This window comes from Epinephelus moara, chromosome 24 (assembly GCF_006386435.1).
Source record: "Epinephelus moara isolate mb chromosome 24, YSFRI_EMoa_1.0, whole genome shotgun sequence".
In the NCBI taxonomy this organism is placed as follows: domain Eukaryota; kingdom Metazoa; phylum Chordata; class Actinopteri; order Perciformes; family Serranidae; genus Epinephelus; species Epinephelus moara.
In genome coordinates, this window is record NC_065529.1 from 36,393,364 (window position 1) to 36,409,721 (window position 16,358).

Consider the following 16,358-nt stretch of genomic DNA (forward strand, 5'->3'; position numbering starts at 1 on the left):
AAGTCAACCGCTGTGAGGGCAGTGAGCCACAAGGTTGACAGGTCTGGTTAAACAGGTTCTGAGGGGAGAGGCTGATACTTGTTTAACTGCTAGGTATGGCACACTGCTGCTGCCGCCGCTGCTGCAGATGCCTCTCTAACATGTAGCCTGGCTTTTGTGAAACACTAGTTTCACCCACTGACCTCCAAAGCAGGACACACGCCTAATGCAGCACATATGAGGAGAAATGCCAGGGCAATATATTGTCATTGATTAAAAACTGACTCGTAAATCCAGCCATGTGTCCGTTGTTAATACACAATTGTGTTTTAATCAGCACTGGTTTGGTGTTACTATGGCTCGGGCTCAAGCTCACTGAAACACATAAACAGGCAGACCACATGAATCAGCAGGAACTGGCTAGGCAAGTGATGATTAAGCAACCTTGCGCCACATGTAAATCCCATCTGCAGTTTTGCACCATTTCTTTTTCTCACAGACTTCAAAGGAAGTATCATCTGCAGAGTGAAACTTGCAGCACCGCATTTCCATGGATGTACTACACCTTGAAACTAAAGCGGATTGACACTTCACACGGGGGCACGCCTGCAACAAATGCAGGAAATAGGAAGGCAGAAATGTCAGTGATAATAAGTGATGGGCCCTTCGAACGATCCCTTCAGTACGTGTTAATAGTTTTCTGTGTTTAAACATAACCAAGTCATTTGTCTGCTGCTCTCAGCTGTGCATCTCTGTTCATCACATGATGTACTTTTGAGGTCCCAGCCTCAGCCACACAGCCTATTTGTGAAGCTAAGTGAGAGCAGATAATGATGGCTACTGTTCCCATTAGTTTGGGGATTTTTCTTTGCTGTTTATTAATAGGAAACTCTTCCAACACATGACTTAGCCATCATCTGTAAATACTTCTGAAAAGGGGGTTACAGAACAATAGCGCATTAAAAAAAAAAAAAGGATGTGTGTCTGTGTGTTTTTATGGGGCCTAGGCAACATCACTGACTCACTGAATCAGTCTTTCATTTTATTTTTATTTTTTCCTGAAACTTTAAAACAGTTGTTTTTTTTACATATTCTCAGAAAAGTATATCATGCCCACTTCCTAACCTCTACTCGATAAAAAACTAACCCATTTATAAAAGTTGAACACGTCATCATAAAAAGTGAAACCATACACCAGAATGATACCATTATTTACACAAGCCCATTAAATTACAACATAAATTAGAAAATATTTACATCCAGGACGAGACGCTGGATAAAATTCTATGTTTGGAATTTAATGTCTAATTAAAAACATTTTTAAAGAAAGAAATATATACATTTACACTCATTCTCACGACGTACACACACTCTGGCAGGGCTGAAGTGGTTGGTAGGTTGATGGTAACTTGGGTTTTTTTAAATACTAAGAATGATGAGTACCTAACGTGGTCACAAAAATAACGCCGCCAGGTTTTAAAGAGAGAGTAACAATGCAAGCATTGCTACGCCTGTAATTCACATGAACACTGAAGAGGCTGTAAAGTCTCTGGTTTCTGACCAAACACAGACTGAAAAACCAAAAATCGTCTTTTCTCATTTTCATTCAGGCCTACATAAGATTCAAATCATCTTTCGTGAACAAAGCACAATAACACTGGAGCCATTTTGAAGTGGTCGTACAAATCAAGCACACAAAAAAAAAAGAAAGAAAATGAAGTGGATTTTCTTCTCTCTCTTTCTCATATAAAAATTGTCCTTTGCAAGTCCATTGAGACACAGGAAATCAGTGGATTTGCCTCCAGACAGAGCAGGAGGAGGTGGGGAGGGGAGCTGAGAGGAATTCACAGCCACAGCGACTCATCTTGAAATGATGTCCTCTAGGGAGAAAAAAACAGTACCGACTTTGTTCTTTTCCTCTTGTCAACAGACAGCAGGTCCCGTAGTTGTAGCATCAGCACATTGGCAACTGTATGGAACTGCAGTTGGTGTGATATGTTGTATTTTACACGCTCATGAGGTGGGCTCCCATTAGGACCAGTGCACAGGCGTTCACCGTAGGTGCGGACTGATTTGTAGCCAGCTGTGAATGGTTCTTGGAAATTATCAACTTCTCAACAAAAATATAACAGTGCGAGTACACACACACACACACACATTCACACATTCACACACAAATTCAGCTCTCAAAATGACAATACTTATCAATCAATATTGATTTGAAAAAAGTCCAAAAAGGGCAGACAGGGTGGCGAGATTAAGGGAGTCGGGGGGGGGTTCTCAAGTTCATAAGGATTCTCCTCTGAGCTCTCATTTCCTGTGCTTGTCCATTTTGTCGGTAGATTTGCTCCCACTGTCTGAGGATCCCTGGGTGTCGCTACCAGAGCTCAGGTACATCTTGTCCACTTGTTTGAGGGCCTCGTTCAGGTAGTTCTGAAGCGAGGTCATGGCGGCGCAGATGGCCGGAGAGCCAAAGCCGTGAGTGATGAGACTGAAGTGGGTCAGGCAGCCTTGGATTCCAGGCTCCATGATGGGGGCTGGCCGCGAGTTTCCCAGAGGTGAACGGTCCTGAGTGAGCAGGTCAGTGAACTCCTTGCAGATTTGCCTGAAGGTAGAAAACCAGAATGACACTTAATTCAACATGTGTACTGTTTCACTGTGATCTAAGACCAAAGTCTGCAAGAAGTTAAAATCCTCCAGTAATCGAAAACGTCCTACAGTACACCCTACTTTGCTAGAGGTGTATTTCCACGCAAATTAAAGGCAACCATGCAGATAAGACACTTACTTGGCAGCAAGCAGCATGTTCTTGCGAGAGTTAACCTCGTTGCGTTCCACGTGCGGCCTGCCCAGGTATTCAGCAATTGCCTTTGCAGGGAACTCTGTCTCACACACGTAACCAAAGTCTCTCGCTAAATGAACAGCTTCACCTGAGGGAAGAAGAAGAAAACAAACCTTGTAAGAGGAAAGAAAAGAGGAAACTTTGAGCCTAAGTCTAAAGGCAAAGACACACTAAAGCAACATCAAAAACTTTTGGCGATGAAGGCTGACTGTTGCGTCGCCTCACATCATCTGTACCCCGGACAAAAAGTTGAATTTAAACACACTGCACAGACTACAGCCAATGGCCATTTTGTACATATGTTCCACCCCTGCATTACAGGGAATAACTCTCCATAGCAACAGGCAGCAGTAGTCTGTGTTTGTTATTCAAAAGGGGAAACTGGGAGACCGACAAGGCAGATTCAAGATGCTAGTTAGCCAGCTAGCACATTAAAACACAACCCAGTGTTGAAAGAGCAAAGGACTGTGCGCCAGCAAACAATAACACAAACAATGACAAACCATTTCTGCCAAAGAGCTCAAAAAAAATCTCACCTAATATAACCAGTTTGTTCTGATCTCCCGCCCCCTTGACTTGAGTCATTTGTTAGCTTTCCTCACCTCTGTTCCTCTTTTTGTGCAACGAGCTGCCAGTGGAGTGATTTTAATTACCGTCGGGCTCCGCCAACTCTGATTGAACATGCTGAATCAGCCGATAAAAGCTGACAAGGGCCGACTAATGCCAATGGTGCGGTACACACAGCAAAAACTAGGGTGACAGACACTCACCAACAGCTCGACATTGACTGACGGCAAAGCATCAGCTTGGTGTGTCAGGGCGCTCAGACAACACAATTGGCTCATGGTCTCAAACTAAGACTGTTTATTTATGTAAGAATAAAGATTATTACTATTTACACGGATATTAAGACCACATGCCCTCTGACACACTGGGCAAAGATCAAATGGTAAGCTGGCTGCATTCAGCAATTTATCAATTTAGAGCATTATACTAGCAGCCCCGTCTTGGACCAGACACACACACACAAGCATCAAGGCACATGAAGTGAAGCAGTTGAACTACAGAATAATCAGCTGTGCTCAGTCTCGTAGCTCGAGGGAAGAAGAGCTAGTGAGATGAATATATTTCAGTCTTGAGGGTGGTTTGACTTGCATGGTCATAATGGGCTTATGTGGATAAATGCTAGCAGAGAGTGCCCGCGGCGCCAACAACACCGCTTATTGATAGACACGCACATCACTTGAGGATGCGGGCGGCTATTCAGAAGCACAATCTTGAAGGTCAGCAGACCCTCCTGGCGAGCCGAACACAAGATAACAAGGCTTAATTCAGCTTTGAAGGTCTCTAAATAACACAAGCCTCCAGTCATTCTCCTGCACAGAATCAGCAGCCCATTTATAAAAATTAGGCGCGTAGGGAGCGAGAGAGGGAGAAAAAATATTTTACCTTAGCCCGCGGCAGGTAGATGTGATTAAAGTGATAACGTTTTCATTGCGAAGCGTCACTGTCTGGCTAAGGTATGACTGATGTTTTAGTATTCGAGGCTTTGACAAGAGAAGGTGAAAGTGTTGTGTCGTGTGGTCATTTTAATTACGCAACTCTGTGACATTAAATAAGTGAAGATGTCTGGTCATGTTACACAATGAAGACATTTAAAAGACGAATATTTGAGAGAGAGGTGTCGCTAATACAAAATAATACAATCGGAAAAGTGGTAGAATCGGAGCGGAAATATTTTGGAGCTTCTCTGCTGCGCGATTAGTTTTTTAAAGATGAACTCAAAAGGATAATTGGAATTTAAGGATTTATAATTTTGTCATATGGACAACTATTGCACATCTCTCCGTCCTGGGAAAGGGATCCCTCCTCAGTTGCTCTTCCTGAGCTTTCTACCATTTTTTTCCCTGTTCATGTTTTTTTTGGGGAGTTTTTCCACGCTGTGAGGATCCAAGGACAGAGGGTGTCACATGCTGTAAAGCCCCGCGAGGCAAATTGTGATTTGTGATATTGGGCTATATAAATAATGGACAGACATACCATGGGAACAAAAGAGAAAGCTAACATGCAGTTGAAAGCTTTGCAAATGACGCAAAGTTCCACGACAAGGAAAACATTGAAATTGTCTTAATATATTTGAGTATTTCAACACTGAATGGTGTTCGGAATATGGCTTAGAAGATACTGTACGGTACTTCAAACACACACACACCCTGTGAGAGAGACTGACAGTCTCACAGTAATACAGCGACATTCCAGCCACTGCAAACAGCAATTACACCCGAGAAGGTGCTACGCGCTACTGAGTGACATGTCATACCTTCTACTAGTGAGGTAAGCAGAGTGACATTCGCTGCCTTCCTTCTTCCTGCAGGCAGGTTGAGTCCAATCTTATCCAGCTTCTCTCTCAGAGAGCGACCTCCATTTTTTGACTTGGCTCTGCAGAAGAACAAAAAAAAAAAAAAAAAAGCATTTTAAGTCCACAGTTGTTAAGTAATTCAAACAGATTATGAGTTTTCTAACATGCTGTGTTAAAGTTTGTGGAAAATTATTAAAGGAAGAAATGAATATGAAATCTTTTCACACATTTTCCTTTGATTAGCTTAAGGACATTTAACCCATAAATTAAGACAAATGGAGCAGATTTGTATGATTATTGTGCTATCAGCTAACATCAGAGATTGTAAAGCATACTGCAGACATATCCTATCAGAGGAGGCCTCGTTGTGCACTTCTGATAACAAATAAATCACACAAACAGGCTCTCCTGACCTGAAAAAACACTTGACGCTTCCATTCAAAAACCGTTGCAGAAAAATCACTCATACATGCGTTTGCAAAAACACTTAAACTCCCCACTTGCAGTGGCCGATTCAGTTTTACGCATGACTGGAGGGCAAGCTCTCCCTCTCCTCGGCGGGTGAAAGAGGGAGCATCTTTTGGGAGGCATGTGTGTATGAGTGCCCCCACCCCCTCGTCCCCTTCTCCCCCCTGTCCCCCTGCTAACGATCCCCCTCCTAGTGCTATATGACCTACTTAAAAAATGTCTGTGATTGTGCATGTGTGTGTGTGTCGATGTGTGTGCATGTCAGCGTTAACACAGGCACATGGGAAGTGGCAAACGTGCACTCCAAGCACAAAACGCTCCGGTCAGGGGTGCCGAGTACGTACTGCAACCTTGTGGTCCCTCAACAGACTGCCACACTAACATATGTGCCATAAGGTCAACTGCTCTGCCACGGATAGACCTACCCATGCTGCAACCCCGTGACAAATGCACAAAAACACACCCACAGAGTCTTTAGATTGGTACTAACTGTGTTGATGTAACCTATCCCCAGAAGAAGCAGAGAACCAAAATTGCAGACCACACAAAGAATGTCACGAACCTTACGCAAAAAACTGATGAGCCAGACTCTGAGCCAAGCTGTGCTTTTAGAAAAGCCTTTCCCGTGGGCTGCTGAGCTTCAGTCTCCAGATATCTGGAGCTGCAACTCCTCAGTTTAATGACAGTCATATCTTAAACAATCAGACAACCCTGTGAAAAGTTTGCAGAGAGCAGAGATATATATAAAAACTAAGGAAATGAATTATGCTTGCGTTAGCCTCCCTTGCTTTTTGTGAATCAGCTCTGTGTTCCTGTGTTAAGTTGGAGCCTTTAACAAACAACAACAGGGAAACATTCAGTCCAGCTTGCTGTCATGTTGCATGAGTCTGAGCTCTGACCTGCGTAAAACCCCTCCCAGGAGCGATGCGTTGAGGCACTCAGGGGGTGATAGACGTCTCTGGACTTCAGCCACGGTAACCTTGTACTTGGATGTGGAGCTCAGCAAGGAAAGACGGCCCGGTACGGAGCAGAAAACCTCTGTGGGGTTCGACACCATGCCCAGCAGGGACTCTTTCTGGAACGGAAGACCCAGCGCGTTGCCTTTGGGAAGAGTGACAGGACCTGGAGGGCGAGGGAGAGAAAAGTGGGTAAGCTGAAGAGTGAAGAAGAACAAAAGAAAAGCAAAAAAAAATTCTGGTTGTGCAACAGAATTTGTTTATGTATGCACTTTTCCTGTGTATGTACATAAGCTCTAATCATCATAATCCTTTCTGTGCAAAAGGGAATCTGTGTTTTCTTGTACGTAATCACAAGACAGAGTGTGTGTGCAGCCCTGCATGGCTAAGGAAGACTGTGTCTGCTGGACTTTTAAAATATTGTATGGTTTTGCAAACACTGGATCCCTGATGGTTAAACAGCTAAAATGCCCTCATGCCAAACACCATCCACAAACAGGTACACACATACAGCCTGCCCCTCGTCTAAGCCTCACATTCACCTCAGTACTGTTTATTATATTGCTCTCAAAGGGCTTTAAGTATTCCAGACAATGTGTGTGCTTTTTTTGTTGGCACTAAAGTTAGAAGTTTTCAACCCCCCACAAAAGGCACTAACAGTCATCGGACAAAACAGAAACAGCACAGCACACTACAAAACATAGCTATCTTCATCCTCACCCGCAAGAATGCCCCCCTGATAATAAGTCCTCTGTAAGCGATCAAGGTTCCTGCCACCTCGTAGTCCTAATACTGAGACAAAAATCACAGAGTCACATGAGTGCTTTAAGGCTCCTCTGGGGCACATGGCTGGGAATGACATGCCATTGTTTACAAGTGGAAAACCTAGATTGCCCATAGCGTGCCCTTGAGCATGGGAACAATATAATGAGCCATCACTTATTTCCGTAACAAATGGGGACTGGCTGGTGTGGTGTGCCATGCAAATGGCTTTCTGCATGTAACTGTGCATCGTAATATTGTGACACTTTTTGCTGTTATGCTTTTAAAAAAAAAATCACAGTTTTTTACCGTAAATGTCGCATAAATGTCTCAGAATTAACCAGAGCGCTGTGATATTGGTCAGGCTTCATCATGAGAAACTACTGGTTAGACTTAAAATAAAAGGTAAAACCTGCCTTTGTACAATTCAATTTTTTTATAGTTTTATAAGTTTTTACAGGATTGAATCTATCTATCTGTCTGTGGTTTGAATAACTGAAAAAGGCGAAGCAGCACAATAATGCTGCTCGAGCTGATTTTTCTATGACTCAAACCCTGTTTTAATGAAGCCCTGGTGACAAAACATCGGGAATAAGTTCTCCCTCAAAACAGTTCATGTCCCGACAAATAACTAAACTGTCCTTCACATGCAAGCCCTAATGCCACACCCCGCCAAAAGCTGGTTCTGCAGAGCCAAACACTGCTCCGAGATCAACTCATAATTTCCTGTTAACGTGAACTGAAAAGAGCTGCAATTGCGAGCTTAACCAGCCTAAAGATGATCCAAAGCCTTCCTCTTCTCTCACAGTCAACACCGACGCTTGTGAGATTGCTCAATTTTCATGTCTTGTCAGCTGTAGCCTGTCAGAGGTTTTTTTTTGTTTTGTTTTTTTGAAAGGGGATCAGTTCTTTCCCACTGGGCATCCATTCAAGCACCTTCACCAACAGAATAGGCTAAGGATCACATCAAGCTTAGATAAGTGCATCTCATGGCTACGAGGATTATCGGTGTATGCAGTGCAAGTACAAATACAAGACTCCTCCTTTGCTGTACTCGTGAACTGAGTGCCCTGACATGCCACTATAGAAGTAATTGTTATGACAATTCCAAGTATGTAGAGAGTGAAGAAGGGGAAAAAAAAGAAAATACGGTCCTTACAGTAAATTTCCAGCCCTCGCCAGTAATTACTGCATCTTTATTTGGTTGTACAAAGGCACATGTACCCCAGGCAGCATTTTCCAAAAACCTATTTTGCTTTTCAAAGTAAGAGAAGTGCAGCACTGACGACTGGACACAAACATGCAGTGAACTCACCTTTTTTGATGACTGTCTGATCTGCCATAATAATACTGTGGTCGTCTACATGCTGATAAGAAAAAGAACAGAAGCAGCAATAAGCATTGTTTTAAAAAAAATTACACAAAAAATGACAGAGACAAAGCTGGCTGGAATTAATTTCTGTCAATGTGTGTGCAATTTAGAAAAATCTATTTTGCCTCTTGCATGCAGAACAACAACAAAAAAGCAGGCATATTATTGTGACATGTTTATTGACTTGCTAGTGGTGACATTTGGTTGTTTTTGATCTCCTGTTTGATATACAGTAACTGAAGGAATTAATTTTAGCTTTGCTTTGCATGAATGCTATCCTGACAAGTGCTACCTGTGTCAGCACTGCAAATCACACACACGCAGCATGCACGCACATTTACTTGAATTTCACTCACTTGAACATCCTCCATCCCGTGCCCCATGTCGTGCATCCCCATGTTATCACCAATAACCGACGACTCTATGCCGTGCACATGTGGAGGCAGCAGCTCCGGCCGCCGGAACCCTTCCCTCCTCACCCCGGACGAGCCTCCCTCCAGGCCCAGGATCTGACTCGCCAGCCCGCTCCTCCCGTGCGCTCCGAGGCCCTCCTGGCCCTGCCGCCCGGGCCATTGCTGCTGGTTCGACGACGGCGACTGGTGTATGGAGTTGATGTTGAAAGGGTCGCCGAGGTGCGAGTAAGGGTCGCTGGACTGCGGGTAGGAGATGGGCTGGTAGGGAGGCGGGAAGTACGGGGGCTGGAAGTCCGAACTGGCCGGGTGTGAGAGGGAGGGAGACGGGCTGTAGAGGTGCTGGCTGACCGCGGGCAGGTGAGGCAGCCGGGGGTTCCCATTGCTGTTGCCGTCGTGCCTTTCCTGAGGGAGGACGGAGGAGACACAGGTCAACTGAGAGGGCTCACAACAAGATGGCAGGTAGTGGTGACATTTGGCCCTCAGGGGACTCAAGTGTCTGATGTACACTTTAAATAATGGCTTAGAGATGTGCCTGAATATATTTTTAATAATAGTATTATATTATTTTTATTTGGCATGGGAAAGACACCCACACTACTAGCCTATTTATATTATTATAATATATTATTTGATGGATTAATCAATTAAATAGGTTATTAAAACCATGGTAGAATGTCCTCATGTGTAAGTAATGATCCAAATGCAAAATAATAATTTATCTTCAGGCTACTACTTTTGCAAAATACATTTTTTTATTTATTATTTTTTAGATTATTTTTATTGTTTTATTTTTGTCATTATTATCAGGCACATATCTGTTTTTGTTGTCATCTAAATAAATATTAGCCTGCATTTATTCTGAAATGTGTCCTGCTTTTACAGCTGTATGCAACTTTTTTCCCCCAAACAGATTTTTCTTAGCACTTTCTCTTCCCCTGTTTTCGTCTGTAGTAATGTCTGTTTTCCATTTTATCTTCCCTTATCTTATCATTGTCACATCATAAATATAAACTAGACCTATAGTCACGGTTGTGGTTCAATGCCAAACTTTTTTCGCTGCCAACCAAAAGGTACTTTTCCCCCTCGTTCTGCAACTCCCTCGAAACTCACCTCACAGTCATCCTCATACTTGACGTTGTCAGCTAATTTCCACAACATTCTGACAGAGAAAAAGTCTCCCCGTTACAAAAGAGTAAAAGCACAAGAAAACAATCTCGTCGCCTGCGAGTTAATCCAGGTATGAAAAACCCAAGAGCTTCCTGGTGATCATGAACCACCTTGTTCTTCAGCTGCGGCGGACAGGCGAAGTTGCGGGTGAATGCTGAAGGGGCGAACTGACCGACCGACTCACTATCCAACCGCAGATATGAGTTTTCCCGACAGCCACTACGGGAGAAAATAATCAGGCAATATTTCCCCCCCCTGTGTCCGGTCAGTGTGCTCTGGAGTTCTGTTTGTGCAGCGGGAGAAAACGGTGCATTTAAGAAACTTGACTCCCTCTTATGGCAGAAAAAGCGATGTTCAGTCTTATTGGTGAACACATGAACACTGTACTATATGTGCACAGGCGCGCACAGGGGGCGGCACCCTGCGCGGTGATGTCAGGGGAAAAGGGAAAATGAAAATATTGCTGATTGGCGGGATGATGGTCCAATCAGAATTCTGTCCGTCTGTGCAGAGTCAGACATTTAAACCCAGTGACTTTACTAGAGCCCACTTTAAGTGGCCCACAGTGGGAGAAGTCTCTCAACACTAAGTTTGTTTGTATCTCCAGACGCATCATCAGTAACCTGAGGACACCTGTAGGCTCTGTTTCAGGATTATATTCCTTATACACACACTGAGATGATGAAGAGATTTAAAACAACCCTCCAAAAATTAGGAAACAACTCATTTTCAATTGCTCATAAGTAAAAATGTAAGAAAACATTGAATTAGATCGTGATACAATTTGTGTCAGAACCAGCTTTATTATAGGGAAATGTTGCAGTGACGGGTTGCTAGGTTACTGAGAGGCTTTCAGCCAATCACAGTGCTCGGTTCGAGGTGTTCCAGCATGTTGATGGTGTTCTTAATAATTATTAAGAAAGGCGCCATGTTTATTATAGCAGGAAAAATACTGCAGAGTTTTTTAGTATAAAAACTAAGCTACTGATTTTATAACTGATCTTAAAGTCAGGATATGCCAATGTAAATATCTGTTTGCATTTTTGGAATTATTTTAAATTATTTTTTAATTTTATTTTAATTTTATTTCATTGTATTTTATTTTATTTTTTACTGTAGCCTACCTAATCGCATCAAGTATTATTTTAAACATTTTAAACAAAAAAAGTGTTTTAAAATGATCATTATTATTAATAATAATAATCATTTGTTTATTTATTTTTTATTTTTTTTATTATTATTAGCCAATTATTATTCACAATTGTGGTTATTACATTAACTGTTATCAGATGTATGGTAGAATAATATCCGTGCTCTTTATGGATGCCATTTAACTTAATTAAATCCTCGTGCTCATCTGTTTACCGACTCAAAATAACTCCAGCAAGATATTAAGATAATGCAACTGTCCGATTTAAATGCCTAGGTAATAACAATAATAGTCATTCAGATAAACCCATGACATTGTGATGTCGGTGTTTCACAGTGGTGGTTAAGTGCTTGTTTCAAACCGCAATAAGCCTCAGGGCTTCTCTCTCTCTCTCTCTCTAAAAAAACCCTCCAAAGCTCAAAAGGATCTCAACAAACAACTCTTTCTTAACTTCATTTACATTTTTGGTGGAGCTTTGCAGTGTCCAAAACAAGGCTGCTTTGAAGCTTTGATATGCATCTGAACTGAATGTGTGGACAAAAGATGTTTTTCTTCTTTTGTTAATTATAACGAACTCACTTTGCATTATTTTGTTAAGTTTTAGCCCATTTTATTTTAAATTCAGCTGTCAGAGGGTAATGTGCAGTATATTTGGAGTCATTTCGTTAATTGGTTTTGTATCACTGAAGGAGAGCATGTCAGATTATAAATCTTGAGATTAACGAACAGACTTTTGGGTTGTAGGATAACAGCCTGTGGCGTCCGTGCACCCAAGCTGTGATGATCGGCTGTGCCTGGGAACAGCAAGACATGGGCTACACTAGGATTATCTTTTTTTTTTCCAGTGTTGGTCCCTGGCTTGTTGTGATGCGGAGCAGAAGTGAAATGCGCGCTGATTAAAATGTTATTTCACGTCGGAGCAGAGCAGACCTACAGGAGGTTAGTGACGCTTGGCTTGCCGGTGATGTTTTGTGCAAATGTGATGCTCAGCTTGTCATTTTAATGACAGCACACTGCGGTGACAACCGGCTCAGCTGATGTCAGGTGTAAAGATTAAACGGATCCATGCCCGGACAAATTAAGAATGTGGCACAAATCAATGAGGGAGTTGTGCCATGTGGCCTGTGGGAAATAATATTTTAAGGTTGATTTGTGTGAGAATTTTCACAATATAATGATAAATAAAAATCCCAAATTCGCCTTTAAAGCCTATACTAGACACCAGCAGGCCCTATACAAGTCACTATGATATTCAGGTTATATTCATACACTATATATAGCCTATATTATCTGTATCATGTTGTACATTAGAATCCCATATGATGTCCATGTTCCTGCAGAACTCGCTTGCTTTTATAGTTTAATTTTCAAAAAAGAGAAATAACTAAGAAATGATCCAGCTTATTTTGTACAAATTATAAAAAGAAAAATATGCATCATTTTCTTAAAAGCCTGATTCAAAGTCTGTTCATCACGTCTTTGTAATCCAGCAGCCTCAAACCAAATCACTTTGACTTTCTGAGAGAATAAAACCCAAGCCTTTTGACATTAATCACGGGTTATCCAAAAGCGCACACGGCGCTGCTGCTGCGCGATCACAAACAGGTGATTATTATGGAAAGGTAATAAAACAAATCTAAGCTCAGCAGTAAAAGCGATAAATAGGCTATGATGCAGGTTGGGTTAAACTAAGTCAGCTGTATAGGAAGAGAAATACAGCAGTGAACTCACCCTCCAGTCTATCCTCTCCAGCATAGACATCTGCAAAGCTCCAGTCACAGCAATCCCACTGAGACGCAGCGAATGAGTGAAACCATGAGAGGTTTACGTGACCGACTTCACCTGACGGTGCCGCACTGCGCATGCGCCACCCGGGCTAATACACCTGAGTGGGATAAATCAAAACAATCTATCTCCAATTCCTTCACGTGAACCTGCATTTATAATGTTTTATTTAAAGCAACATATTAATATAAATTAAAGTGGGGGAAAAGCAGCGCATAAATGTGTCAAAAACATTATTTTAAAATAAACTGATTATACTCACAGGATTAGATCTATAACCAAAAAAAATTATTGCTGATCTCATAATTATCTGTTGAGTACAAAATAAAAAAAGAAACAGTGACACACAGGCTAAAGTGTAAGAAAAGGTGAAAAGAAAAACACGTGGGGAAATTTCAAGATGAGGTAATTCCACCCCCAAAGACACATCGCCTCAGGCTGACCAAAAAGAATCTGCTTTCAAAAGCCACTGAAGCTTTTTAAGGCCTAAAATGGCTCTTGTTATCTGATCTCCCAAATACTTTAGCTTAAACTAATGAACAGATCAAAGTGGCTTCGCTATGTGGTGGAGAATGTAGCTTATATATCTTGTTCTGAGAAAAAAGAAACTCACCTTTCTGAGGCGCAGCCCGGGCGGACACCTGCCATAAAATAAAGCCTCATCAAACAACACACTTTCAAATAATGGAAACAATTGTGCGTGTCCTTTATTATAATGATAAGATAAAATATTTTAATTCCCATCTCCGTGTCTATGTATCTGTGATGTCTTCACTGCACAATACCAGCTGTACGAACTATTTTATGGTGCTTGAAAAAAGCATTATCTGACAGATAGGTCTATGATCTCCACCTTAACTTGAATTCCAAACATTTAAGCTTTGTGTATGGTCTTATTTAATCAAACTTTAACATAAATGCTTGTTGCAATTCATTACAAATTTACATCTATGTTATAATGGGTGCAAACGTTCAGATACGTCTGTTCAAAGATGCGTTCAAGGACTCTAAATTCTCCTTTTCTTTCTTTCTTTTTAGCCCATCGCATTGGCTCATGCAGGATCTGGTAAATCTATCTGTACAAACATCTACTCAGATCAGAAAATGCATCTTAGTGCTGCCAAAATTATGGGCCCACATAGAGCCAACACTGAGCTTTGAAAAAATGCTACTGGAATATATCAAGCAATCCAAAGAGGCCGTTAGAAAACGCATCTGTCTTTGCTCCTGCGCAGAGACAAAGGGTTTCTCTGGTTACTAACAAGAGATCATCGAAAACGAAACAAAAGAAAATTTACATGAGCTTATAGGGTTGTTGTTATTGATGCGTTATTCCTCTGTAAACCACCTATTCAGGGATCTAACGTGCGCAGAGAGATATAAATCAACAAGGAACAGAGAAACATGTCACAGGCTGCTGCTGGATGAAGACAAGAGGACGCAGTGTTTATTTGAATTTTTAGCCACAATGATTGGATTATTTATGGTGTAACTTACATTTAATGAAAAGCAGGCGGACTCCGCTTTGGATGTTCTTTTTTTTTTTTTTTTTTTAACCCCGCGACCACAGTTTGAGTCTGTGGAGTCACAGGATAAAGGGATAAAGACGCCTCTGCTGCCGCCTGGTGGCTGCATCACCACATTACCACTGGGCTTCTAACAGTCTTATTGGAGAAAACATGTTTACTTCAAAAGCAAAGGCATTTACAAGTTCTTCAGGTTCAGGATAGTATAAACTGTTAAAAATAACCCCCAGGGGGTATTAGCATATATTTTAGTCTGCTATGTATAATTTAAAAATAGCCACTTAAATAGTTATGGAAAAACAGGTAGTGGAAAAAAAATCACTCTCTGCCCGTGAAAATATAGTAGTCCAATGTACATTGTTTTTGCTGTTTTTGTCCAGAAATAAAGTTATCAAATGTCAAAAATAACGATTCCATTGAATTCCTTGTGTCAGAATTGTATGGAAAAATGTGTTCATTTGTCTCTCTGTGTTGTTTACCTCAAAAGCTAAGCTATTTCCAATTTCTTTGGGTTCGGTAGGTGTAATAAACTGTTAAAAATAAACCCCATGGGACATTATTTCAGTCTGCTAGCTAGTATAATATTAAAATAGACACTTAAATGATGAAAAAAACAGGTGGTGAAATGTTTTTTACCCTAGGTGCATGAAAAAAGGAAAATATAGCTGTGAAATTAACATTTCTTTTGCCATTTTTTGTTGTTTTATTGTCCAGAAATAGAGTCAAGATGTTGTCACATGTCAAAAAGAATCATTCCATTGAATGTCTTGGGTCAGAGTTATATGGAAAAGTGTGTTTATTTGTCTCTGTATGTTGTTTACTTCAAAAGTTACACCACTTTCTGTATCTTGTTTTTCTTTTTCCAGTTGGGGATAGGTGCTATAAAGGGTTAAAAATGAAGCCTTTGGGACATTATTTCAGCTTGGTACCTGGCAAAATCTGAAAACAGACACTTAAAGGATTAAGAAAAATCAGGTGCCACAAAAAATCTGGGGGGTCGCTTTATACTTTTACTGTACTACATTTTAAAGCAGGGGTGTCACACTCATTTTAGCTGCTGGGCCACATACAGTCCGATTTGATCACACGTGTGCCGGACCAGTAAAACCATTGCGGAATATCCTGTAAGTAACAAACACCTCAAAATGTTTCCCTGTTTTCAGTTTGATGTCTTCAGAATAGGTGCAATTCAACAATATGTCTGTTTTTCCAGTCATTCTAGTACTCACCGTCATTACATGTGCATTTTTCTATACATTTCCACTCCATCCACACCAGACTAAAGTGGAAGCTATTCAGGAGGCAGGTTAAGTTGTCCCCTGCCTTACAAACCTTTTTACAAATGAAACATTTTGGCAGTGTCTATCTTAATAGGGTTCCACCTATATTGTTTTAAGATACAAGTTTAATATAGATTATCTTGTACTTGAAGCTGCTGGTTGAATATTTTGCACAATGTTCAATATCTTTAAGTATGACCACAATAAGTAGACCCATTCGTTGTTATATCAGAAGGGCAGCACGGTGTTGTAGTAGTTAGCATTGTCGCCTCAGAGCAAGAGGGCTCCTGGTTCGAACC

At 41.3% G+C, this 16,358-nt stretch overlaps 1 protein-coding gene across 4 annotated transcripts; it reads right to left on the bottom strand.

Annotated features, from left to right (window-relative positions):
- Nucleotides 1-1,012: 1,012 nt before the first annotated feature.
- On the bottom strand, nt 1,013-13,353 carry tfap2c (transcription factor AP-2 gamma (activating enhancer binding protein 2 gamma)). Of its 4 annotated transcripts, none has more exons than XM_050038680.1 (8): nt 13,200-13,353; nt 9,095-9,553; nt 8,682-8,733; nt 7,325-7,396; nt 6,548-6,770; nt 5,142-5,260; nt 2,768-2,909; nt 1,013-2,584 (listed from the first exon to the last, which is right to left on the bottom strand). In XM_050038680.1, exons 1-8 carry the CDS (start codon nt 13,227-13,229, stop codon nt 2,290-2,292), a joined length of 1,392 nt encoding a protein of 463 aa, XP_049894637.1. In that variant the 5' UTR covers nt 13,230-13,353; the 3' UTR covers nt 1,013-2,289. The 4 variants fall into 4 exon arrangements, with proteins under 4 accessions (XP_049894637.1, XP_049894636.1, XP_049894639.1 ...); XM_050038679.1 differs by lacking the exon at nt 13,200-13,353 and adding an exon at nt 10,262-13,160; XM_050038682.1 differs by lacking the exon at nt 7,325-7,396.
- Between the last annotated feature and the right edge of the window lie 3,005 nt (nt 13,354-16,358).